The sequence below is a fragment of the Salvelinus fontinalis genome, chromosome 17 (assembly GCF_029448725.1).
Source record: "Salvelinus fontinalis isolate EN_2023a chromosome 17, ASM2944872v1, whole genome shotgun sequence".
NCBI classification, from domain to species: domain Eukaryota; kingdom Metazoa; phylum Chordata; class Actinopteri; order Salmoniformes; family Salmonidae; genus Salvelinus; species Salvelinus fontinalis.
In genome coordinates this window covers 32,778,260-32,803,871 of record NC_074681.1, presented here as the reverse complement: position 1 = coordinate 32,803,871, position 25,612 = coordinate 32,778,260, and the positions used below count along the sequence as shown (strand labels likewise).

General features: G+C 41.2%; 1 protein-coding gene across 2 annotated transcripts in view; it reads right to left on the bottom strand.

The window, feature by feature from the left end:
• Positions 1–24,443, bottom strand: part of LOC129814178 (integrin beta-1-like) — a 30,532-nt gene extending 6,089 nt beyond the window's left edge. The window contains exons 1-12 of one of the 2 annotated variants that reach the window (XM_055867073.1): positions 24,116–24,443; positions 9,964–10,030; positions 9,414–9,499; positions 8,201–8,423; positions 7,687–7,857; positions 7,137–7,375; positions 3,790–3,945; positions 3,373–3,558; positions 3,038–3,178; positions 2,584–2,786; positions 2,120–2,358; positions 1,605–1,827 (exon numbers count right to left, since the gene is read on the bottom strand). In XM_055867073.1, the coding sequence (XP_055723048.1) occupies positions 1,605–1,827; positions 2,120–2,358; positions 2,584–2,786; positions 3,038–3,178; positions 3,373–3,558; positions 3,790–3,945; positions 7,137–7,375; positions 7,687–7,857; positions 8,201–8,423; positions 9,414–9,499; positions 9,964–10,030 (1,934 nt within the window). In that variant the 5' untranslated portion in view covers positions 24,116–24,443. Of the gene's footprint in view, positions 1–1,604; positions 1,828–2,119; positions 2,359–2,583; positions 2,787–3,037; positions 3,179–3,372; positions 3,559–3,789; positions 3,946–7,136; positions 7,376–7,686; positions 7,858–8,200; positions 8,424–9,413; positions 9,500–9,963; positions 10,031–18,113; positions 18,203–24,115 lie in introns of those variants that run through there. The other variant, XM_055867074.1, reaches the window with a different exon arrangement.
• Between the last annotated feature and the right edge of the window lie 1,169 nt (positions 24,444–25,612).

Genomic DNA, 25,612 nt, shown 5'->3' with positions numbered 1-25,612 from the left:
ACACAGATGGGTAGTAAGACGAGAAAAAACAGATTTATCATTGTTGTTGTTTTTACAAAATCCTCTTAAACAAGTTTTTTCCCCAGGTTATACAAAAGGCACATTCGGAAAGTATTCAGATCCCTTGTCTTTTTCCACATTGTTAGGTTACAGCCTTACTCTAAAATGTATGGCCATAAATCTACAAACACACACAATACCCAATACTGACAAATATTTTTATTTTTATTTCTGCTGATTTGTGTAATATGATTAAAAAAATATATATATATAAGTACTCAGACTCTTTACTAAATCACCTTTGGCAGTGATTACTTCTTGGGTATGACGCTACAGCTTGGCACATCTGTATTTGGGGAGTTTGTCCCATTCTGCCCTGCAGATCCTCTCAAGTTCTGTCAGGTTGGAAGTGGAGCGTCGCTGCACAGATATTTTCAGGTCTCTCAGTCAATCGGGTTCAAGTCTGGGTTCTGGCTGGGCCACTCAAGGACATTTAGAGACTTGTCCCGAAGCCACTCCTGCTTTGTTTTGGCTGTGTGCTTAGGGTCGTTGACCTGTTTGAAGGTGAACCTTCGCCCCAGTCTGAGGTCTTCAGCACTCTGGAACAGGTTTTCATTAAGGACCTCTGTACATCTTTGCCTCGATCCTGACCAGTCTCCTAGTCCCTGCTGCTGAAAAACATCCCCATAGCATGATGCTACCATTACCATCCTTCACCGTAGGGATGGTGCCAGGTTTCCTCCAGACGTGACATTTGGCATTCAGGCCAAAGAGTTCAATCTTGGTTTCATCAGACCAGAGAATCTTGTTTCTCATGGTCAGAGTCTAGGTGCCTTTTGGCAAACTCGAAGTGGACTGTCATGTGCCTTTTACTGAGAAGTGACTTCTGTCTGGCCACTCTACCATAAAGGCCTGATTGGTGGAGTGCTGCAGAGATGGTTGTCCTTCTGTAACGTTTTCCCATCTCCACAGAGGAACTCGGGTTCTTGGTCACCTCCCTGACCAAGGCCCTTCTGCCCCGAGAGCCTTGGTGGTTCCAAACGTCTTCCAATTAAGAATGATGGAGGCCACTGTGTTCTTGGGGACCTTCAATGCTGCAGAAATGTTTTGGTACCCTTCCCCAGATCTGTGCATTGACACAATCCTGTATCGGAGCTCTACGGACAATTCCTTCGACTTCAAGGCTTGGTTTTTGCTCCGACATTCACTGTCAACAGTGGGACATTATATAGACAGGTCTGTGCCTTTCCAAATCATGTCCAATTAATTGAATTGACCACAGGTGGACTCCAATCAAGTTGTAGAAACAGGATGCACCGGAGCTCAATTTCAAGTATCCTAGCAAAGGGACTGAATACTTATGTAAATAAGCTATTTCTAAAAACCTGTTTTTGCTTTGTCATTATGGTGTATTGTGTGTAGATTGATGAGGAATTATTTTTATTTATTCAATTTTAGAATAAGGCTGTAATGTAACAAATTGTGGAAAAAGTCAAATGAATACTTTTCAAAGACACTGTACAAATCCACAACTCCCTGTCAGCATTGTGGGTGAGATAAAGAGACAATGTTATCTATGGTTAACACCCTGAACGGGGACTCACTTGTGCTCAGCGCAGACTCCGGGGCAGGTGGGGCAGATCTCACAGGTGGGGCCCTGGAACTTGGGGTTGGTGCATTTGCAGACGCCACACTCGCAGGTGCCCCGGCCATTACATATCTGCTTATTGGCTGCCAGGCAGGTGGAGGTGTCCAGGGAACAGTCGCAGGCGCTGCCCGTGTAGTTGGCATCGCAGATACACACCCTGCACTCACAACGCCCATGTCCTAGTAGAGGGGAGGAGAGAATAAGAGATTGAATCTATGCTGGGCCTACACAACGCAGCCATCCATTTTGAAGAATCATCCAATCTAAAACATTTTCTTTCAGTAGGCCATGGCTGAGGAAATAGGTGGAGAAAATGGAGGATCCATGATATGCTGTACATTTTAAAAACACGTTCTTTCAGTAGTTTATTCTATAGATGTTACAGTATGCAGCAGTGTTGAATGAATACAATATGTCTACGAAAACTTGCATACATCTAGTCAAACCAAGAGGGCCAGCCACAGGTCCTACCTCCACATAGTTTGTTGTTGGAGCGGTCACAGTTGAAGTTGTCACACTCGCAGAATTTCCCGCTGTACCGTTCCTCGGGGTTCTCCCTCTTCTTACACTCACAAGTTCCACACACACAGTCTCCGTTGTTGCTGCAGATGTCTGTACCGTTGTCCTTCCGACAGTTACCGTCCAGGTCGTCTGTCCTCACCTCGTCTGTACTGCACTCACACAGTCTGCCGATACGTCCTTCGTTGCACCTGAGCCAAAGCAAGATCGTATTCATTAGTGCACATGGAAGCAAAAAATGTCACTGCGGAAAACAAAAAAAAGCATTTCTTATTGGATGAGTTAACGTAGTCCCTTTTGGTCCTTTTTCTTCCATTTGGATCCTAGTGAATATGACCCGTATAGTTTCAGAAGAACATTATGGTAATTCACACCTGAAAATCAGAACCCAAACCAGGGTTTTATGTTGTGCCTACCTGCAGGCTCCACACTCAAAGGTCCCGTTGCCATTGTGGCAGATCTTGCTGAGAGGTTCTCCGCCTTTGGAACATTCACATTCGCAGATGAAGTTGAGGACGATCTCCACATCCTCATTGAAACCCAGCGGCTTGATCCTAATGGTCTCTGACTTGCCTTGAGATGGACACTTCTGGGACTCGATGGTAATGTCAAAGGACACCTAGGAGATAGGATGATAGAAGGTATTAGTAAACTCCTGGAGACTGGTCTTGAGAAAGACCTCTGAGCTGAAACGTTGAGTAAAGGTCAAATATATTCCCTCTCGTTTTTCCAAAAGTAAACTCCTAAAATGTCTTGGATGGTTTACAATTTTTTTTTTATAGATGTATTACATTGACAAATGTAAATTCTCCACCCCTATTTCAATAGAGACCAGACCAACAAGGAAAGACAGCGCTCGCTCTCACTTACCTCGTCTCCAATGGAGATGTTAGAGCATTTTCTTCCGTTCTCTCCCGTACCAACCACACCATTCTTGCAGATGGACTTGTATTTTATGGACACACCTTCAGGCACCTTGTTGTTCTCCAGAATGACTTCAGATGAAAGAGACTACCAAACACAGAATGTTAACCAAATGTGTCAATATATTTTTAAAAAAACTGGTAAAAAGTAGTACACTATTTGGGAATAGGGTGCCTTTTGGGACAGATCCCAGGTATTGATTTTCTGCACAGTAACTATTAGCTTCACATCAAAGCCATTCCAAGTCAAAGCTGGTGTCAAAGCGTGGGGGTTAAACTCACATTGTAAGAATCGATAATGAGCTTGATGACGTTGCTGGAGTTGGAGGACAGGGTTCCTACTGCAGACTTGGGGATGAGGTTCTTCAGTTCTTTGTAAACAGGCTGGAATTCCTCAGTAACTGCAAAAATTGTCTGAATGTTGTTGTCGCTCAGTTTCTGGACCAAATGGGCAATGGAGGGATAGTCCTGTTAATTGAAAAGAAATACAAGATGAAAATGTCAAAACAAACATCCAACGATCCATACCACGGAGACATGAGCCAGTCATACAGCATATTATACCATATATGATAAGCTTATTGTCAGTTCACATGGAAATTCATTTAGTGAGGTCAGCACACAGAATAAGCACACTATAATGCAACAAATGCAATACAAAATGTCTGGAAGGTATAGAGTATACAGAGAAACACATACGTAGTAATGGCTCATGGTGTACATGTTGTTTTCCAGATGACACTTTCCATCGTTGGGCAGAACGATGCCGCCCAGTTTGCCGTCTCCAGCAAAGTGGAACCCAGCGTCAGTGGAGAACACCAGCAGACGAGTGACGTTCCTCCAGCCAATGGCATCCTGCAGGGGGAGGAACAGAAACAAATACAACCAATTAGAGCTCTCGAAAAATACATTCTCCAAAATAAATCAAAATTCTTTGTTGCAATGCTTTGCACTAGGGCTAAACCAATTTAGTCGACTGGTCGATTGTTTAGTCGATGGGCTGTTGGTCGACCAAGATTTTTTTTAGTCGGACAGTAGCAAAAAAATATATAAACAAATCATGGTGTATAAGACACCTGTCTGATGGACTGATCCATTGGTATTTGGCATTTTATTAGGATCCCCATTAGCTGTTGCAAAAGCAGCAGCTACTCTTCCTGGGGTCCACACAAAACATGACACATAATACAGAACATCATTAGACAGGGACAGAACTACATACATTTTTAAAAAGGCACACGTAGCCTACATATCAATGCATACACAAACTATCTAGGTCCAATCCACACAAACTATCTAGGTCCAATCCACACAAACTGTCTAGGTCCAATCCACACAAACTATCTAGGTCCAATCCACACAAACTATCTAGGTCCAATCCACACAAACTATCTAGGTCCAATCCACACAAACTATCTAGGTCCAATCCACACAAACTATCTAGGTCCAATCCACACAAACTATCTAGGTCCAATAGGGGGGAGGCGTTGTGCTGCGAGTTGTTGCTTTATCTGATTTTTGAAACCAGGTTTGCTGTTTATCTGAGCAATATGAGATGGAAGGAAGTTCCATGCAATAAGGGCTCTATGTAATACTGTACGTTTTCTTGAATTTGTTCTGGATTTGGGGACTATGAAAAGACCCCTGGTGGCATGTCTGGTGGGATAAGTGTGTAAGCTGACTATGCAAAAAATATGGGATTTTCAACACATTAACGTTTCTTATAAAAATAAGAAGTGATGCAGTCTCCTCAACTCTTAGCCAAGAGAGACTGGCATGCATAGTATTTATAAGCCCTCTGTTTACAAATAAAAGCAAAACATGCTGCTCTGGTCTGGGCCAGCTGCAGCTTAACTAGGTCTTTCCTTGCAGCACTGGACCACACGACTGGACAATAATCAAGATTAGACTAAACTAGAGCCTGCAGAACTTGCTTTTTGGAGTGTGGTGGCCATGGGGATGGCACAGTCCATCGGTGTAAGACATTTGCTACTGAAATTGTATATGGTTATATTATGTACAAACGATGGTGCAAAATAATATTTTATAACAAATGCGCTTTCTCCCGCGTTGGATAGTGGTCGCTGTCCGCGGTACTGAAACACAGTGCACTGTTAAATTGACGCCTTTTCCTAGACCATGTTGCAATGAGAATAATAGCAAAGTTAACCAGCATATTGGTGTGGAGAACAATGCGGGGGAGGCAGCAGCGGAGTTAGGAGACGAAAACAGCCCTTGCCTTAATTGTCTAAGAAAATTGAGGAGGGGGAACCAACTTAATTAGGTCTATAAATCAATAGCCTCTGTTTAATGTGCCTGGCTTTATAAATCATATCTACAGAAATAAGACTGATTCTGTTGCCTGTGTGATTAATAGCCAACTGATTCCGTGCGCACCAAGCCCCAGGCAACCACAACATGTCAGATAAAAAAAAAAGTACACAAATACAGCTGTTTTTAATCGTTGTTATGCTGTAATAAAGGCTTTACACTTGTTTTCCATTAGACCAGCCTCTCTGGTATTATTTATAATTTGTTTAGTGTTGTTTACACTGTTCTAAATTGTCAGAATTTGTATTTCTAATAATGACCCTCATTTTCCTTGATCTTCTTTCTATTATTACTATTATAATAATAATCATTATAATAATAATAATCATTATAATAAGTAATGCCGTTATCATTAGTAGGCTTAGTATAGTTTCCTTGTATAACCACCATTGAGCTGTAGGCCTAAGAGCACATCCTGTTTAGTCTTACTTAGGCCTATATTTCAATACGTACATAGACTACTGTATCATCAATAATGTATTAGTTCATGTTATCACAGCATAGGAGTCATTCACGATTTGAATAATTAGCGTAAACAATAAATAGGCCTAAACCGTTCCATTTCGGAAATTGAATTCACAAATGAATGCAACCGTTTTGTCTTTGCTGTAATAAAGGCTATACAAAAAAAATGTTACAGACTCTCTGGTGCGCTTATTTATTTCATGTTGTTTACAGTCAGAAAACGTATATTGTAATCTAACACCTGTTTGGCACACATAAAATGCACGCAGCGCTTGCTCCTCACCTTTTTCTTGATCTCCAGTATTTTCCACAACTAGTCAAATTCGTTCCACACATCTGACTTCCCCTTTACCTCCTGAGCAACCAGTAAACATTCCCCAGTTTCAAGTTTATTTGTCACGTCCTCTGCATCCATTTTGCTGTCACGGGTTATGGTGTTTTGAGTTTGTAATAACCAATTTATTGATGTGATTATGATATCCTATAGGTCAGGCCCTATTGGTCACATGCATGTGATGCATACATGTGTCACGTGAAGAGAGCAAGAGTTGAGGGAATAGGGAATGTTTTTTCTAAACAAAATGAGGGATTTGAGTAACAACTTTTCAGTCAAAAATGGCTGCAATTATGTTGCAGCTTCAGCAACACGGGCAGTGTGATACACACTGTTGGTGTTCTGTGGTGGTCGCTACAGCAGGGAGGAGAGAGAAATAATGGGTGCTAGTCACAGTCACTCACAGTTTTGTTTTAACACAGCGCAGCAAGTCTGAGCCAGGCCCAGCACAATCAAATCAATTGCGGTCGGACTCCCGCTAGTCATTTGTGTGTCTTAATTACTTGATCAAACAGTTCGCTTAAAGCATCAGTCAAGCTCAGTGCCTATAGTTGATTTGATTAAAACGCATAGGATGTGTCTATATATGGAGAAATATATGTTCAAATTTTCAATCAACCGATTGAACAGACAACTTTTTAGTTTTTTGGGTACAGCCCTACTTTCCACTGGCTGGTATTATTTCAATCATTAACCATTCTAGCCGATTTGGAACATTTCTGTACTTTTGAGCTGGTATAAAGAGTCTTCTATTAGAAGTGCTGATCCAGGATCAGGTCCCCCCTGTCCACGTAATCTTATTTAACTTGATCGGTAGTACTACTGATTGATCCTAGATCAGTAGTACTACTCTGCACTTTATGAATACAGGCCCTTAACGGAGACTAGCACACTTAGCCCAGGCCAGGTCACTCACCCCACAGACGGCCACCTGCATGATGGCATCGAAGCCTCCCTCAGGGGAGTCCAGGTTTCCAGAGATCTGCTGCTTGCTGACCAGGCTGTTGAACTGCTGCCCATTCTCGGTCAACTTGAGCACGTTCTTATAGCTGAAGGGGCTGGTACAGTTCTCATTGCCCGTGCAGGGGTTCAACAGCCTGGCTGGGGTGGTGCTGATGTAGGGCATCACAGTCTTCTCCACAAATGAGCCGAAACCTGGTTAGGAAAACAGTCAAGGTTTAGAAAGAGCTGGCAGAGCAGGCAGAAATGGGTAGCATCTGGCTGTAGCTAAGGAGGAAGGACAGGAGTCGGGAAATCAAGATCTAACATCCAAAGACAGGCTAGCGGCAGGAGGAGGCAGGAGAGAAACATTGAGGAGTGGTGTTCCCCGGCTGATAACCCTGTAGCTGGCCTACAGACAGGCAGAGATGCCCAGCAAGTAACTACCTATCTGTATAAAGAAGACCTTTTATAGACGGTCGAAGAGTTGTTTTAATTTTAACGTTTTAAAGTTGAATGGGTCTTACCAATCCTGAAGTCTGACGTGATCTCCTGCATCTCACGCATCAGGTCAGTCCCGAGGTTCTTGACATTCTCCAAATCGTCTTTCATGGAGAAGGAGAGGTCCATTAAGTAGTAGAGGTCGATGGGGTAGTCCTCTGCCCGCTTGAACTTCAGCTTAAACGTCTGGGCCTCACCTGCATGGTGGAAATAGAATGGAACAGATTCAGAGAACATGATGACTTCATTATTCCGGACAATACAAACAGCAACAGGATTCTGACTGACAATTTAGATATAGCCATCAATGACTGCATGTTAATGGAAAGTTCAAGAAATATTTAATATTCTAGCATGTCCTGCTAGATGGTATCATATAGCTACATGGCCGGCCAGGTCAGGAGGCAGGGCCGGTACTCACAAAACCTCTTATTAGAGTAGGAGTGCTGATCTAGGATCATGTCCATCTAATCTTATTCATTATGACCTACAAGATAACTCCAGACCTGTGCTGATATAGGATCAGATTTAAGTCTTTACCGGATCGGAGGTTGAGGCTGAGTTTCTGGGGCTGGATCTGAGTGATCTGGTCAGGCTTCAGCTTCTCAGCCACGTCCTTCTTGCGGTTGGTGACGGGCTTGTCCTTGTCAATGGAGATACTGCCCCGGGGGTTCTCGATCTTGGCCTTACTGCAGCCCTTCGTGATCAGGGACTTCAGCTCATCACAGCGGGCTGACTTAGACTCCCCCTGCTTCAGGAAGTCCTGCACAAAGAAAGAAAACAAAACACGTCGTCATTAGAGATGACAAATAACCCAAACTTTATTTATTTATTGACTTTTCACAATAGTTATCATAGATACAGAAGTACACGGTATGCCTGTCAAGAAGTGCCCTGGAGGTTTGGATTTGAATGAGTTCTGTCCTCTAGCTATTTAACGTTACCCTGCATGTGCAAGCTATCTGAACGAACACCTTCTCTGCATCCCTAATGGCACCCTATATAGTACACTACTTTTGACCATGGCCCATAGGACTCTGGTCTAAAGTAGTGCACTATGTAGGGAATAGGGCGAATTTGGGACACAAAATAGGCCATTCTCCGTCAGGAACAGACAAGGTTTAGATTGGATGCACATGATTTCTCACAAGGCACTGCAGTGGTTTGCCATAGACAATGTGCCAAGTCTGAATAAAAATAGTACTGAATGTCTGGCGTCATCCTTAAAATGGGTATTTTTCTGAATCAAACCATTACACATAATTTTATAATGGGCATTATTGCTGAATATATGTCAGTTTTTGCTTCTGTTTCATCAGTGTTGAACAAGGTACCTGACATTTGGTGTTGCTCATTGAGATTGGTAAACAGGTCTTCAGCAGCCTGCATTGTTGACCTTTGATAAAGAACAGGCATGCATCCCACATGGCACCCTATTCCCTATATAGTGCACTACATTTGACAAGGCCCCATAAGGCTCAGGTCAAAAGTAGTGCACTAATAGGGTGCCATTTGGGACACAACCACAGACGAGATCTGACAGGAAGCGTCGGGGTGAGTTATGTTCTGCAACGTGACTCACTACGGCTCTGCATTACAATACTCTGAGTTGCCTGCACCCCCCCCCCCCCCTGCCATTGTTAACCTCTAAATACAAACACTGTTGCGGTAACTTCTTCTAGTTCGATAAGTCAAAACATTCTGCCCCTGTGAGCGTGTGCACTCAAACAACTTCAACAAAAGACACACTTACAGCATCTGTACACCATCCACATTTCTCTGCGACCTGGATGCATTCCCCACATGATTGTGCATTCGCCTTGATGCAATCACTGCCCTCTGAAAGGAAGAAGTAACACTTTGTAAGAAACAGCCACAACTATTTGCCAAGAGGCAGCACTCAGAAAGTTTGCGTCATAAACGGCACCCGATTTACCATCTAGTGCACTACTATGGTCAAAAAAGTAGTGCACTACATTGTAAATAGGGTTCATTTGGGATGCAGAAATGTTGTACTTTAAAGCTGCCCCTCTAGCTGGCTCAACATGCTATTTCATTTCTTCCAATTTATTCCATTGAAACCCATGCTGCTGAAGCCAGGCAGCTGTAGACTATTTTTTGAATACACAACATCCTCCCATTAGGACAAGCGGTCTCCTCAAACCATAATGCAATCCTAAAATTAACTGCCACACTATCGTGATCTGAAGAACATGCATTAAAGAGCAACAAAGTCAAAAGAGCAGACAAAACAGCAAGATGTAGAACATTGTGTGTCTTGTGTGTGACTCAAATGACCTTACCTTGCTGTGCACTGCAGAAACATAGGATTCCTAATAATGTTGCTATAGAAAGTAGCTTCAGATCCATCTGAAAGGAGACAAAACAGACAGTGGATTAATTCAATCTACTGGACATGGATTGAGTGAAGCACATATCATATTCTAAAAGCAAGAAGCCACAAAGGGCTGTAACGGAAAACATATCGCAATATAGGTATAAAAAGACTCCTTGGTTTTAAAAACCTGCTGTATTTAAAACTGTGTGCTATAGCTTGGAAAATAAATATATGCGTCTCTGGATGACATAATGTTTGTTTTCCTAAAGAAGTTAAATATGCTTTGTGTTTTGTTTCCTTGCCAAGATACTAAACAAGTATCGCGATACTGGCATCTTCCCAGCCCTACAAAAGGACCTCTTTATAAGTTGCAGTGTAGAATATGCATGTCAGTGGTTATGAAGCTGCGGTAAAGCATTTAAATGGAGGGTTTTAAATGTGAGCACGTGTTGCACGGTGAGAACATCTAGATACGTTTCCTGTATGTGACCAAATCTAACTTTTGGTTAAGCCTATATCATGAGGGTGTTTTGAGAAGTGTGCAATGCATTCAGCACAACACGAACAAAGCTAGTTCCTTTCATGTAGGGATAGATGGCTGCTGTTAAAGCACGCCGAAGGTAGTCAGGGACGGGAATACCTAGTCCGGTTATCTTCAGATAAGGACCTACACACCCCAGAGAAACACAGAGGACAGGAGTCAAAGTCCTTGCTTTAAGTGTGTTCATCAGCACTTGAAGGAAGACATTGTTCGAGCTGCTGCAGCTTAATCACGTTTAACATAAATAGGAAACTAATGCAGGACTCAGAACACTACCAACAACTACAACCATTGTCACCGAACAGAAAACCCAACAAAAAATTATTATGGAGAAAAAAAGAAAAAAAAAATCATCAGCTGAATTCTTTATCATTTTTGTGACAACACCTTGGAGACATGGTGGCCAACATTCATATTGGGCTAACCCCTATACAGAGAAGATCTGGGGCCTTATTCATAAGCATTGCCTAAATTTCACAGCAAATATCTGCGTGCGCCATTTCAAAAAAAAAAAAACTGCACACAAACAAAAATAGAGATTTCTAAACTTGGTGCACGCCATACATGCGCGTGTTTCCTGTTGTAAATCAGACCCGCCCTGAAACTGTGCGAGTGTTATAACGAGCATTAAAAAACTATTTTGTGGTGTCAGTAACGCCCTTATTTGCTGTACACTTTGGAAGTATTCGAATTAGGCAGAGGCAGTTTGCCAAAGGTAATAGCAATAACGAACTTGATCAAATGTCTTTGGAGGTGATGGCAGAATGTTAAACATTTGCTGTAGGCATTTGCTAGGCTTGACAAAACGTTTATGAAAGACAACAACTGCAAATAGCTGTGGACCTGTAAAAAGACCGTTTGAATTTAATAGGGCCTAATGTTTATCATTTACTTTTTCTCCAACCTATGCTGTGCTGCGAATTCTAAAACAATGTCTACTCACAGTGGTAGCCATGCACACTTCAATATAAAATATCAACTGTCTGTTCACCTGTATGCTATATTAACCGCACTTCTTTTCTGATGCATAGAGCTAAATACTTAAAATAGTGTATCTAATAGGGCCCAATAAATGAGAGATGCGCATGGTGATTTGTTGTAGACTATGATTACTTTGGGAATATGAACCCATCGTGGTCAGAAAAGGCGAAGAAGTCATTCTGCAATGGTTATGAAAATATTGTGTGTAAAAATGCAATAGTCTACTCGATAAATTAGAAATTACAATATTCAGACTTAAGCTACAGAAGTAACCTACAACCGTCTGTTCCACGTTAATAAACTGCGCCGCGGATCGGATGGCATAGAGCGAAATACATGAACTAGCTTACCTATTTACCACTGTAAAGTGGATCCAATTATACAAGAGATGGGAAGAACGGTATTCTTGTTGTAGGCATATGCTAACTCATGAGAATGAAACTATCACATAAAAAGGCGAGGAATTGATCATGGAAATTAAATAGCTTTGGAAATAGAGGCCTATTTCTAATTATTTTAACATGCCATTAAATTGATTCTCTATTCCCACTAAATGCAAATGATTACATCTCGTTATGAACCTGTTTATTGTTATGAATAAGCATGTCCATCATATCTACTTGCAATGCAATTACAGATGCACCGATATGCCATTTTTGTCATAATACCCGATATATTCCTTGCCAAAAAACCCAATACCGATATGTAAAATTCTTGTGGCCTTTCAAGCATTCTAGTACAGTTAAATAGTTAACACACACACACACACAGCGGTCTAAGGCACTGCATCTCAGTGCAAGAGGAGTCACTACAGTCCCAGGTTCGAATCCAGGCTGTATCACATCCGGACGTGATTGGGAGTCCCATAGGGCAGCGCACAATTTGCCCAGCGCCATCTGGACCGTCATTGTAAATAAGAATTTGTTCTTAACTAACCTGCCTAGTTAAATAAAGGTCTCACATACACACTAGAGGTCGCCCAATTACAATCGGCATGGCCGATTAATTAGGGCCGATTTCAAGTTTTCATAACAATCGGTAATCGGCATTATTGGACACCAATCATGGCCGATTACATTGCACTCCACGAGGAGACTGCGTGGCAGGCTGACTACCTGATAGGCGAGTGCAGCCAGGAGCCAAGGGAAGGTGCTAGCTAGCATTTAACGTATCTTATAAAAAACAATCAATCTTAACAATCACTCGTTAAACTAGTAATATCAACAACCATGTGTAGTTATCTAGCTTGTCCTGCGTTGCATATAATCGATGCGGTGCCTGTTAATTTATCATTGAATCATAGTCTACTTCGCCAAACGGTTAGTTAACAAGCGTATTCGCGAAAAAAGCACTGTCGTTGCACCAATGTGTACCTAACCATAAACATCAACGCCTTTCTTAAAATCGATACACAAGTATATATTTATTAAACCTGCATATTTAGTTAATATTGCCTGCTAACATGAATTTCTTTTGACTGGGGAAATTGTGTCACTTCTCTTGCGTTCTGTGCAACAGAGTCACGCTATATGCAGCAGTTTGGGCCGCCTGGCTCGTTGCAAACTGTGTGAAGACCAACGGCGCCAAACGGGGAATGACAACGCGCATTTGAGAAAAAAGCATAATTGTTGCACGAATGTACCTAACCATAAACATCAATGCCTTTCTTAAAATCAATACACAGAAGTATATTTTTTTTTAAACCTGCATATTTAGTTAAAAGAAATCCAGGTTAGCAGGCAATATTAAACTAGGGAAATTGTGTCACTTCTCTTGCGTTCATCGCATGCAGAGTCAGGGTATATGCAGCAGTTTGGGCCGCCTGGCTCATTGCAAACTAATTTGACAGAATTTTACATAATTATGACATAACATTGAAGGTTGTGCAATGTAACAGGAATATTTAGACTTATGGATGCCACCTATTACATAAAATACGGAACGGTTCCGTATTTCACTGAAAGAATAAAAGTTTTATTTTCAAAATGATAGTTTCCGGATTTGACCATATTAATGACCTAAGGCTCGTATTTCTGTGTGTTATTATGTTATAATTAAGTCTATGATTTGATAGAGCATGATTTGATAGATTATGATTTGATAGATTGAGCAGAGGTAGGCAGCAGCAGGCACTTTTGTGCGTTTGACAGCAGCTCTTCTCTGTGCTTCAAGCATTGAGCTGTTTATGACTTCAAGCCTATCAACTCCCGAGATTAGGCTGGTGTAACCGATGTGAAATTGCTAGCTAGTTAGCGGGGTGCGTGCTGATAGCGTTTCAATCGGTGACGTCACTCGCTCTGAGACCTTGAAGTAGTTGTTCCCCTTGCTCTGTAAGGCTTTTGTGGAGCAATGGCTGTTGTCGATGTGTTCCTGGTTCGAGCCTAGGTAGGGGCGAGGAGAGGGACGGAAGCTATACTGTTACACTGGCAATACTAAAGTGCCTATAAGAACACCCAATAGTCAAAGGTATATGAAAAACAAATCGTATAGAGAGAATTAGTCCTATAATTCCTATAATAACTACAACCTAAAATTTCTTACCTGGGAATATTGAAGACTCATGTTAAAAGGAACCACCAGCTTTCATATGTTCTCATGTTCTGAGCAAGGAACTTAAACGTAAGCTTTTTTTACATGGCACATATTGTACTTTTACTTTCTTCTCCAACACTTTGATTTGCATTATTTAAACCAAATTTAACATGTTTCATTACATATTTGAGGCTAAAATTATTTTATTGACATATTATATTAAGTTCCTTAATACAGGAACGAACGGTAGCTTTGACATCGGTTTTTAGGGTCTGCGTTAAACTAGACATCAGCTGATACCGATGTTGGCATTTTTAGCTAATATCGGCCGATTCCGATATTGTGCATCCCTAAATGCAATACTTCATCCACTAGAAACTGTGCGTACGCATGGTCTCAAGTTCGTAGGAAGGTGAGCACATTTTCATGTCAAGTTCAGTTTTTATAAATGACAACTTTGCATGAAATCACGCGTGTACACACATTTATAAAATGAGGCCCCAGGATCCCAAATGGCACCCTATATAGTGCCCTACTTTTGACAAGGCCCCATAGGACTATAGTCAAAAGTATTGCACTATATAGCGAATAGGGTGGCATTTGGAACACATTTCTTGACAAGACCACTGCTTCCTAACACAGAGCAGAGAATGGAGAGGTGTGAGTCTTCTACTCCCATATATGGTCCGGCAGCTACATGCCTCCCCAAAGTCCCCCTCCTCCTCGCTTGCTCTCCCAGTGACACATTTCCTCTGACGGCCTGGATCCTGCCCAGTTCTCTTCTCACTTATGAAGTCAGCCCCTTCTCTCTCTCTCTCTCTCTCTCATGTTCTCTCCCTCTCTCAGCCCGGTAAAAGACACAAAGAATGACGGAGAGAGTCCGCCTTGCCAACAATACTTGGTTAAAGAGTCAGAGAGCAGAAATAGCCTTATTGGGTATCTTATACTGTAGCATTACCCACTTCACAAATATCACTGAAATATCTCAAAAGTACACCCAGTACTGTATTTCTTTTTTTGACAAAATCATCAGCTTGGGCAGTATCTGAGTGAGTTGTGTCTCTGGAACAGATTCCACATGTAGTTGTAGACAAGAATGCACAAACTACCTCAGGCATTTGCGTACGTGAACACAGCCTAGCCTACAGTGCCTTCAGAAAATATTCAGACCCCTCGACTTTTTCCACATTGTTACATTACAGCCTTATTCTAAAATTGATTCAATCGTTTCCCCCCCCCTCAATCTACACAAAATACCCTATAATGACAAGGCAAAAGCCATTTTTAGAAAATGTTGCTAATTTATATAAAAAAAATATATATTTCAAAAACGTATCTATTTACATACACTACTGTTCAAAAGTTTGGGGTCAAATAGAAATGTCCTTGTTTTTGAAAGAAAAGCAATTTTTTGGTCCATTAAAATAACATCAAATTGATCAGAAATACAGTGTAGACATTGTTAATGATGTAAATGACTATTGTAGCTGGAAATGGCAGATTTTTTATGTAATCTCTACATAGGCTGCCTGGAAATCTTGTCAAATGATTTTAGCAGTCACACCAAGATGTGAAAAGGTATAAAAAGGTACAAGAGCCTACATCTACAGAGAGACACCAGGGTCATATTCACTAGTAGACACTAAACGGAAGAAAATGGACTGAAACATGGAAGGACTACCTGAACTTGTCCAATAAGAAACTCACATTTTCGTTTGTTGTGCATTAGTTACGAGTACGATCCAGTTGAACATGATACAACACAAATAGCAGCAATCTAACCATCCACCCCAACATTCCTGGACCGGATCTTTGTTTACAGCTCAGGGTATCGTCCTCTACAGAGCACCAAATTGTAGGGGGTTGACTGATCTAAGCGACATCCCAAACGGCACCCTATTCCCTATATAGTGCACTACTTTTGGCCAGGGCCAATGTTTCAAAACTGTTACTTTTTCTCTCAGTTCCTTGGAGAAATTAGTATAATTGCAGGAAATTGTCTTAAATTTAAAAAATAAAAAAATTGGTACCTACGCCACCAAGATGGGGCCACTAAAATCCAGCCATCACATGGGCTGACTACGCCCTTCGCAATGCCCCCTGCCACACCCAGCAGCTAAGCCCCCTTTTTATCCAGAAAAAACACTGGTAGCCTAGGCTAAAGGCATCAGCATTGGTCAGTTTGGCTGGCACATAGCCGAACTCTGCTAGGGTGAACCGAACAAGCGTGCTTGCATACTCCCTTAAAAAGACCTTCACTTGAAAAAACAAGAAAGCGGCAATAGTACGGTTTGTCCATTGTGAGACGCCGTAGCCACTATAAACTTCCTCAAAATTGTCAGAATTAATATAAGATAACTCAAGAAATCTGTCATTCGTTTTGACGTTTTTGCAGAGATCTTAGTCGTGCAATTTTACATCTAACTAACATGTTTGAACTATTTATAAAAAATGTGCTTGAAAATGAGTCGTCTCTGGTTGAATGACAGACTGTTGAAGAATCCCTACTGTTGACCAATTATCGACAAAGGAGCGTAGACTTCGGCTACCGACTTCAGCTTGCCTCCATGTGTGCCCGGACAGCCGAAACACCCAAACCAATGTGCAAAAAGAACACGTCACAAAATGTCATAATATATGCACAAACTCTTCTGAACTGTTTTGGCATGGAAGCATGCGGACGCCTTAAAATCGACACCGGATTGCCTAACATGGAAGAACTGGTACTGTGAATCCTGACTAACACAGCTAAAAGAGACAATTCTTCCAATTGAGCATCATTTTCTGGAATTTTGTGTGTGAGTGCGTCTAAACCACCTGGATGTCAGTTAAGTTTGAGAGGGAATTTAATCTAGGCCCAAGAGTCACCAGATGTCTTTGGCTACATCAAAATACACACAATCGAACAGTATCCAATCTGATTTGTAAAACTGCATCCAGAGCCTACTTTCTAAGGGTGTGCAGCTGGTCTGCTGTGGTGGTAAGCCTTTCCCAGGGTGCATCCCAAAGGTCACCCTATTCCATATATAGTGCACAACTTTTGAACAGGACCTATAGGGCTCCGGTTCGAAAGTAGTGCATGCAGCCCCAGTCAACGGTCAGGAAAATCCATTCTCTTAGCATGGGAAACCATGACTCATCTTGGCTGAGGACTAGATCATGGGAAAGGGAATATCCATTTTCTAAAAGCAGTATATCAGTCATGGGATACAATCAGTGATCTGTGTAGGGATGAAATAACACAGGTCTACTTTAAGAGATGACAACAGGGGGAAATGTGATGAGACTCTTTGCTCAAACTACAGATATAATGAAAAAACCAGTATAAACCTCAAGGAATTTCAGGGTTTTTATGGTGACGTTTCGGAATCTGTTGCGTTGCAACTGAACAGAGTCTGTCTGTCATGGCATGTTTAAGAGGATAATATTTATATTGGTATGAATAAACTCTGGCGAATCATGGCTTTGTATGGTCAGGTTCAACAGAGAGAGAGCAGTCTAACTGTTGCAGTCGGCAGAACTATCCTTCAGCCCCCACCCCACGCACATTTTTGTTTTGTCCTGGTACTACACAGCTGATTCAAATAACCAACTCTTCAAGCTTTGATTATTTGAATCAGCTGTGTAGTACTAGGGCAAATACCAAAACGTGCACACAGGGGGGGGCACCAGGACTTAGTTTGGTAAACTCTGCTTTAGGCTACTGACTGTCAGTGAAAAATATAAGGTGATGAAGACCTAAGGCCATTTAGCAGACACTCTTATCCAGAGCGACTTAGACTGAACTGAGGTAGGGAAGACAACCACATCTCAGTCACTGCAATGCAAACCGAACTCAAGAAATAACTACATTATATTACCACAGTCTACCACTGACCAAACAAATTGTTTTCTATAGGTCTTAAACGGTACCTTGGGAGAACACTAGAGGTAACCCAATCCCCTAAACCGTTGTTACAGTCTGCTGCCGGTCATTGGATGCAGACAGGCCATATTGAAGACAGGGTGGTTTAATCTACAGGCTGAATGAAACAAGCATGCCTCGGGGGCAGAAATATTACCTCGCTCTGTGGTGTAAATTCATCAAACGTTCCATTGCAGACACATCTAGTTGCCCTGTGAAGAGAATCTGTCCCTTATGCATGTAAGCCTAAAGGCTCCACCCACTCACCAGCCTTGGGAGTGACATTCTTGACATTCCTATGCAAAACAGACAGTAGAAAATGAGTGAGAATATCTCCATAAAACTCTTTCCCACTGCTTACTTGACTGGGTCACTTTCAGAGTCTGCTGAGTTATGTGTAAGAATGGCCTGGTTTTGAATCTAAAAACAGTCTGTAGGTTTCCAGCATAATGGCCGCATCATGGAAGCTTCAGGCACACACACGCAGGTCGCCACGTGTGTACTTGTCTCAATGCAGAATGTGTCAACATCTCTGCTAGTCTGCTGTACAAAATTCCACAAACTGCCTGCACTCCAAAATTGTATAGAGACATGTAATTGTTTAGAAAAAGTTAATTGCATTATGGATGCTAAAGTAAAGAAGATGCATAGGTTAAGATGTATGTCATTACCTCACCAATATATGCAAGATTTTGAGCAAACATCAAACCTAGGCCTAATGTTTGCTCAAGGGGCCGCTAAAAAATGGAACATATTGCAGTCATTTGTAATGATTAACACAATCCTGTTTAGAGAGGGGGAGACAGTACAAGACCTAACACCTATCCACTGAGTCAGTTGGTTGTGTTTATGGAAGGTTTCATCTTGTCGCTAAACTAGCTATGAACTGTTTGAGCTGCATCCGGTGATATAGAAAGAGACAGACCACACCAGTACGGCGCATGCATCTCTCAGCCTCACTCACCTCGCTGGTTAACCACATGAAACCACAATTGTCGACAGACCACTTTTGGCTGCACACAATTAGGGACGGGTACAAAATAAGCACATTTCCATGGTACTCATGTCGATTAACGTGTAAAATACATTTGCGCGTGCATTTGAATCAAAATATTATCAACACATTCAATGAGTGAATGGTGGGGTATGAATGATAACCCCACAAAATATGTTTGCGTTGTTTGTTCTAGGTTAGCGGTATGGTTGTCCCTCAATAAGGTGAACAGACACTCAATCCCCACTCTCCTTGTCAACTCCCACCTGCTGGCGTAAGTCACAGTTCTCTCACCCCCCCCCCCACCCCCCACCCCTTCTCTCTTTCTCACCCTCTGTGCATTAGCTCTCATAGCAGCAAATTAATACATTTCCTTGAAGCTGCAGTATGTAACTTTTTGGGTGACCTGACCAAATGCACATAGAAATCTGAGTTATAGATCTGTCAATGTCATCAAAAGCAAGTATAAGAAGCGGCAGATGTGTTCTATGTGCGCTATTTCTATGCTTTCCGTTCTTCAGTTCCGATTTTAATACACCAGCTTCAAACAGCTGAAATGACAACATTTTGGGTCATTGAAAATATATTTCACAGCTGTTTAGATGGTATAATGATTCTCTACACTTTGCATTGCTTGTTTTGTCACAAACTGAATTTAAGCAAACTATTAGAATTTTTGCAACCAGGAAAAGGCTGAGTTATTTCTGCATATTGCACCTTTAATTCAACTGCTGTGTATGCTGCTCTCCCTTAACAGCACTGTGTGGATGGATCAGGAAGAGCATTGGGTTGTACAGGGGAATACTGAGGAAACGCAACCTAAACAGAGGAATTCCGGCTTAATCCAATGAATTTTTTGATGTTGTGTTTTCACTGGGGGCGTCGACAAGCCAGTAGCCTACTCAATGGTGTGAACAAGAGCTGCCTTCTTGACATGATCTGAGCCATAATGTATCTAGCGTCTCAGAGTAGGAGTGCTGATCAGGGACCAGCCCCCCGTCCATGAAAGCTATTCATTGTGATCTAAAAGACAAAACTGATCCTAGATCATCACTCTTACTCTGAGACACTCGATAGTGTCTCAACAATTATAATATATTTTATTTAACCTTTGTTTAACTAGGCAAGTCAGTTAAGAACAAATTCTTATATACAATGACAGCCTAGGAACAGTGGGTTAACTGCCTTGTTCAGGGGCAGAACGACAGATTTATACCTTGTCCACTCGGGGATTTGATTTAGCAATCTTTCAGTTAGTGGCCCAACGCTCAAACCGCTAGGCTACCTGCCACATAAATATATTACCTACAACAAACATGTGTAACTCCTCTCAGAAAAGGAGGTGGGGGTTGGTCTTCATCGTGATCTCAGATCGTACCCAGAGAACACATTCCAACTTAGTCATGTTCCAGAACACATAAGTTAAAAACACATAAAATGACTAATGCAAACTTCCCCCATGAGGGGTCTAGGGCTAGGCCTATTCATTTTAGTTGACACTGCCAGGCTTGAGCGGTCTACTCATTTGAGCCTGCAATGTGACTCATATCTGACTAGCAAGCCTGAACAACATGCCGTTGAATCAGTCGGACAACTCAGGGGGTCGTATGTATCAAGAATCTCACAATAGGTGTGCTGACTTAAGATCAGTCTAGAATTTTAAAATCACAATGAATAACAATGGACAGGGGGAGCTGATCCTAGCACTCCTACTCTAAGACGTTTGACCCCATGACAGATCAGTCATATAGCCTACTACAGTATGATTTTATTCAGACACACCTAGTCGAGCGTCCCAAATGGTACCCTACTCCCTTATAGTGCACTACTTTTGACCAGAGACCAAATTGCACTACTTTTTAAGTAGTGTACTATTGAGGGAATAGGATGCCAGTTGGGACACAAACCTAGCCCGATGCTATTGTTGCTGTTGAAGGGATCGTTTGGGAATTTGGCAATGAAGGATGAATTTTTCTTTCCCAGAATCAGATTAACACTTGGAAGTCTGGAAGTCTATGGGAACAGCTAGAATGCCAGCTGTTCTTGTAGACTTCCAGCCAATGCGCTAATACCTAGTTAGCATTGGTTTACAAAACTACCTCTACATCCAGTATGAACAAAGTTAGGCAGAAAAATGGTAGCGTAGCACCCCGTATTATGGGTATATTCAACAGCGTTTAAGAAATACATTACCTTCAACAGTGTTATCTTGTGATCAAGTCATCAATGTTTTGTGATTTGTGTTGTAAAATAGTTAGCTAACGAGTTAGCAAATAGCATGTTTGACATTTCAGTGTAAATACTACTACTGTTAACTTTTTGATAAGCAGTTTAGCAAAAAAATATGTCCCGTATATCGGCATGCGGTCCCTTACTATTTTGTTAAATTACAAGATATATCCGTTTCGTATTGTTCAAAAAAAGAGACCAACCTCATCTCCAAAGTGTTTACAAGATAGTTGACTAGCCTTCCGATAAAAAAAATTTGCTTGCCTGTCAACTTTTCATTGCGTAGCCCGGTGCGCCCTCCTGTAGCCTCTTAAAAATGGTTCTTCGCCAACATCAGTGTTGTAACCAAATAAATGTCTCATTATTTGTTTTACAGATTAATCTTATGTTTTGAGAAAGTAGATACCAGTTTAATACTAACATAAATGAGTATTAATAATTTAGGTAAAAGGCTGGATATTAAATTATGCATGGTCTGTCGCACAGCCTAATTTTACAATATACAGCATGTCCCACAAAAATGTGTATATATAACTTTTTTTTTTAACTCTCAAAACCTAACTTAACTTACATAAACTGTGGTCAGCTAGCTTGAAGGGTGTCTTTAGTCGCAAAAAGTACCATTACTTTCCAGGCCATTTAAATGTTGAGCTCGAGGTGATTTAATCCTCCAACCTCTAGAGAGTGTCCGATGTTGGGGGTGTCCGATGCTGGGGGAAAATTAGCTAACAATGAGTTCATCTGATTTAAGTAAGATAAAGGGCGTTATTGCAAAAATCCTGAACTATCCCTTTAAGTCCTAACAATGTAACTAACAGAAGGCAATGTATGAACATATGACTAAGTCACTTTGGATAAAGCTTCTGCTAAATGGCATATATTGTATTATATAGGGAAGGGAAGTGACTCATTGGGTCAGCCCAACACCACTTCTACCCTGTGGTCTGTGTGCTATTATGAAGCATCTGAAGTGACTCTGAGCCTGTAATTACCACTGTGTGTGTGTGTGTGTGCAGGCGCAAGATAAAACGCAAGAGGGGGGTTCACTCCTTGATTCCTGCCCTTGAGACAGTAATGCTGTCATTAAACGTTCTAGGTCTATGATATCAGACAGGATCTCCTAATCAAAGACTAATTTCACCCAAATTATTCTGACTAAGGCCATTAAAAGAAAACACTTTAATCCTTAAAATAAGAAGTTGACAAGAATGGCTCAGTCAGACAGCAAATTGCAATTTGGATTGGTGTCAATGCTTAAGGCGTCTGCATGCTTCCTATCCGAAACGGTTCGGAACAATTAGTGCAAATATTCTGATGACATTTTGTAGCATTTTTGTCCGTTTTGGTCTTCGGCACGGGGTTTTTCGGCTGTTCGTGAACACGCATTTTTTTCTCTCGAGGCAAGCCGAAAGTCTGTTCCCGAAGTCTACGCCCCTTTGTTGGTAATTGGTCAACAGCAGGAATTCTTCAATCAAGTGTTTGTTGTCATTCAAGAGATTAATAATTTTGATGCAAATGTTTTCACTTGAGAAATAGTTATATATAAAATTGCGTGACTAAGATCGTAGACTAAAAACGTCAACTTAAGAAATATGTAATTAAATATCTTATATTAATTCTGACTATTTTGAAGAAGTGTGTACTTGCTACAGTGTCTCAAGATGGACAAACGGTACCATTGACACCTTTTTCTAATTTGTCAAGCTAAGGTCTTCTAAGGGAGTATGCGAGCACACTCGTTTGGTTCACCTAAGGCGCCAGCCGAACCGAAGCATGCGGAAGACTTTACACAGTTTAACAAATCATTCTGCACTTTCGCCTTCTTTGCTGAAGAACGCAGCCTCTGGCTACACTGTTCTTACAGGAAGTGATTATAAAAGGCAGGACCTATCTTGCCAGTCTCAATGCACACAGTCAACTTAACTACATTATGAGTGTAGTACACATGACCTAAATGGCACCCTATTCCTTATGTAGTCCTCTACTACCCCATAGGCCTTGGCCAAAAGTAATGCACTGAATAGGGAATAGAATGACATTTGAAACATGACAAAATACTAGCTAACCACTCACAACAACACACCTCTGGATTGAATCAATGCTAAATGGTGAACCACAGTTTACACACACACAGGTATTTTTTGTTGAAACTGACCGAGTTACCATTTGAAGATTCTCTATATCAAAGGCTGCTGTGAGACACTCCCAAATAAAAGTATAGTTATTTGATACAAACTACCGTTTAAGGATATGTGCAATGACATTAGAATTATACAGTACACAGGCTACCACATATTGATTGACATGGTCCATTTTAGACTAACGTTACCCCAGGGAGAGACACTCGATGGCCAAGAGCCCAGGCCTTCCAACCAATCCCCTTTGGACAATGGAGGCAAAAATGTTACAATGTTGTCTGTAACAACTCTTGACACGATATATATCCACTTCAAAAAACGTTGAGTTACATCATGGCATAGGGCGCTACATTTTATAGTAGACTAACGTAAAATGTCAGCTTCAAATTTCAACTATGGTAGGAAGGAAGGCCTGCTCTGATATCTTGTCTTCTACATTCCCTCCAGACAGTGGAGGACAATGGGGGACAAACAAATACAATGCCTATCAACCAAAATGCGTCAAAATGTAATGACAAAGGCCTAAAACTGTACAATGTAGTAATTTACCTTGGCAGGCTACAGATAAACACAAAAAAATGCCGATGTAAGCCAATTTGACACGAGTGAATTCACATAGCCATTCGGTTTTTCGTCGCCCCATCCGGCCGCCGCTATCCCCACCCAAAGTTCCCCAACTCATTCCTCATCATACGCTTTGTCGAATCCCTTGAACATTTCAGTAGCCTATACAATCTTGGCATAGCCTAACCAGATATGCTGGACAATCATTTGAGAAAATAAAGTATAGAATCTTACCTTGACTCGTGTTTTTGTCTTTGTTTATAATTTCAGAGCAGCATTTACTGAGAAAAAAAGTATCCCGTGCGCTTTTTCGAGAGAAAAAAACTGTTATTCACGGAAGGAAATACCGCAAAGTGTCAGTGATGTGCCTTATCCGTTTAAAATTATGCTTGCCCCGTTCAAAATACAAAAAAGTCGAGGAAAAGCAGGATGTAAATTATTTTACTAGGGGCAGCTAGCCCGAACACGTTACAATAGATCCTCAGTCTAGGGCGAAATATTTTTTCCTTCAACAAAGTGGACGACGATTTACAGTCATTTCTTCTTATCTAGGACCGCCCACACAGGAAATACCGACTCTACTTGGAGGGCAATGGAGCAGACCTGTGAACCCTTCTATTCCTAAATAACATTACTGACCCTGATCACTTCATACACACACGCAGTCTGGTTTTACTAACCTTGTAGGGACACACAATTGATTGCCATTCAAATTCCTACTTACCCTAACCCAACCCTAAACCTAAACCTAACCATTAACCTAGCCCTAACCCCAAAACCTATCCTTAACCCTAAAAGTAAACACCCTAGGACTAGCCTTTTTCCGGCAAAATGTCCCCAGTTGGTAAAAAAAATTATAATTGACTATTCTTGTGGGGAGTTCAGGTCCTCACAAGTAAAGTTAAACATGTCCACACACACACACTGTAAATTGTTTAGATACAAAGTTGTATTTACTCAGATAAGGATGGTTTAATATATGACACACACGTTATAACTTGTCTGGAAGGCTTCCGGTCCTACCTACTGATAACTGCTGTTACTAAGTGATGATTCAACGCTCTTACCGCAGAAAGAGAGCAGACATTCTGGAGATCAAACGTGAGACTATACTCTCAAACACATTTTTTTGGGAGATGCTTGTCTTTAATTAAACTACAAAAATTTAATTTTGCTCAGTGAAAAACAACAGTAAACTCCTCCTGAGAGACACTGTAGTTTAGTGAAACCACTATTGGGTTGTTTATGTGATCAGTGACCAAACAGGAAGCTTTAGTGACCCTCTTGTTTACTTGGCAGAGCATTGTTTGTTTGTAAGACAACATAATTTATGCTGTCTTACTTTGAGTCTGCTAAAGAAGTTTGCTCCCTTTTTTCGTAAAAAATGTATGCACGCATGACTGTAAGTCACTCGCTTTGAATAAATGGGTCTGCTAAGTGAAATATATTATAATATATTATAAAAGAGTTACAATGTATTTTCTAGGTGGTGTAAACTGAAAAACAAGACAAGACATATCACTGACACTGAGTAGGGCTCTGCGTAATATAGGTTTAATTTATTTATACCTCTTTTAAACATTATTATAAAATATATGATGTGTTCCTGGAATGAGTGTGTGTGCATAGTCAAATGAGAACAGTGACAATAAGCCTAGTGACATATCCTCAAAAAGGGCTTCCGTTTTTGACAACCCCTACCCAACGTATAACAAAGCACAACCATGTTTC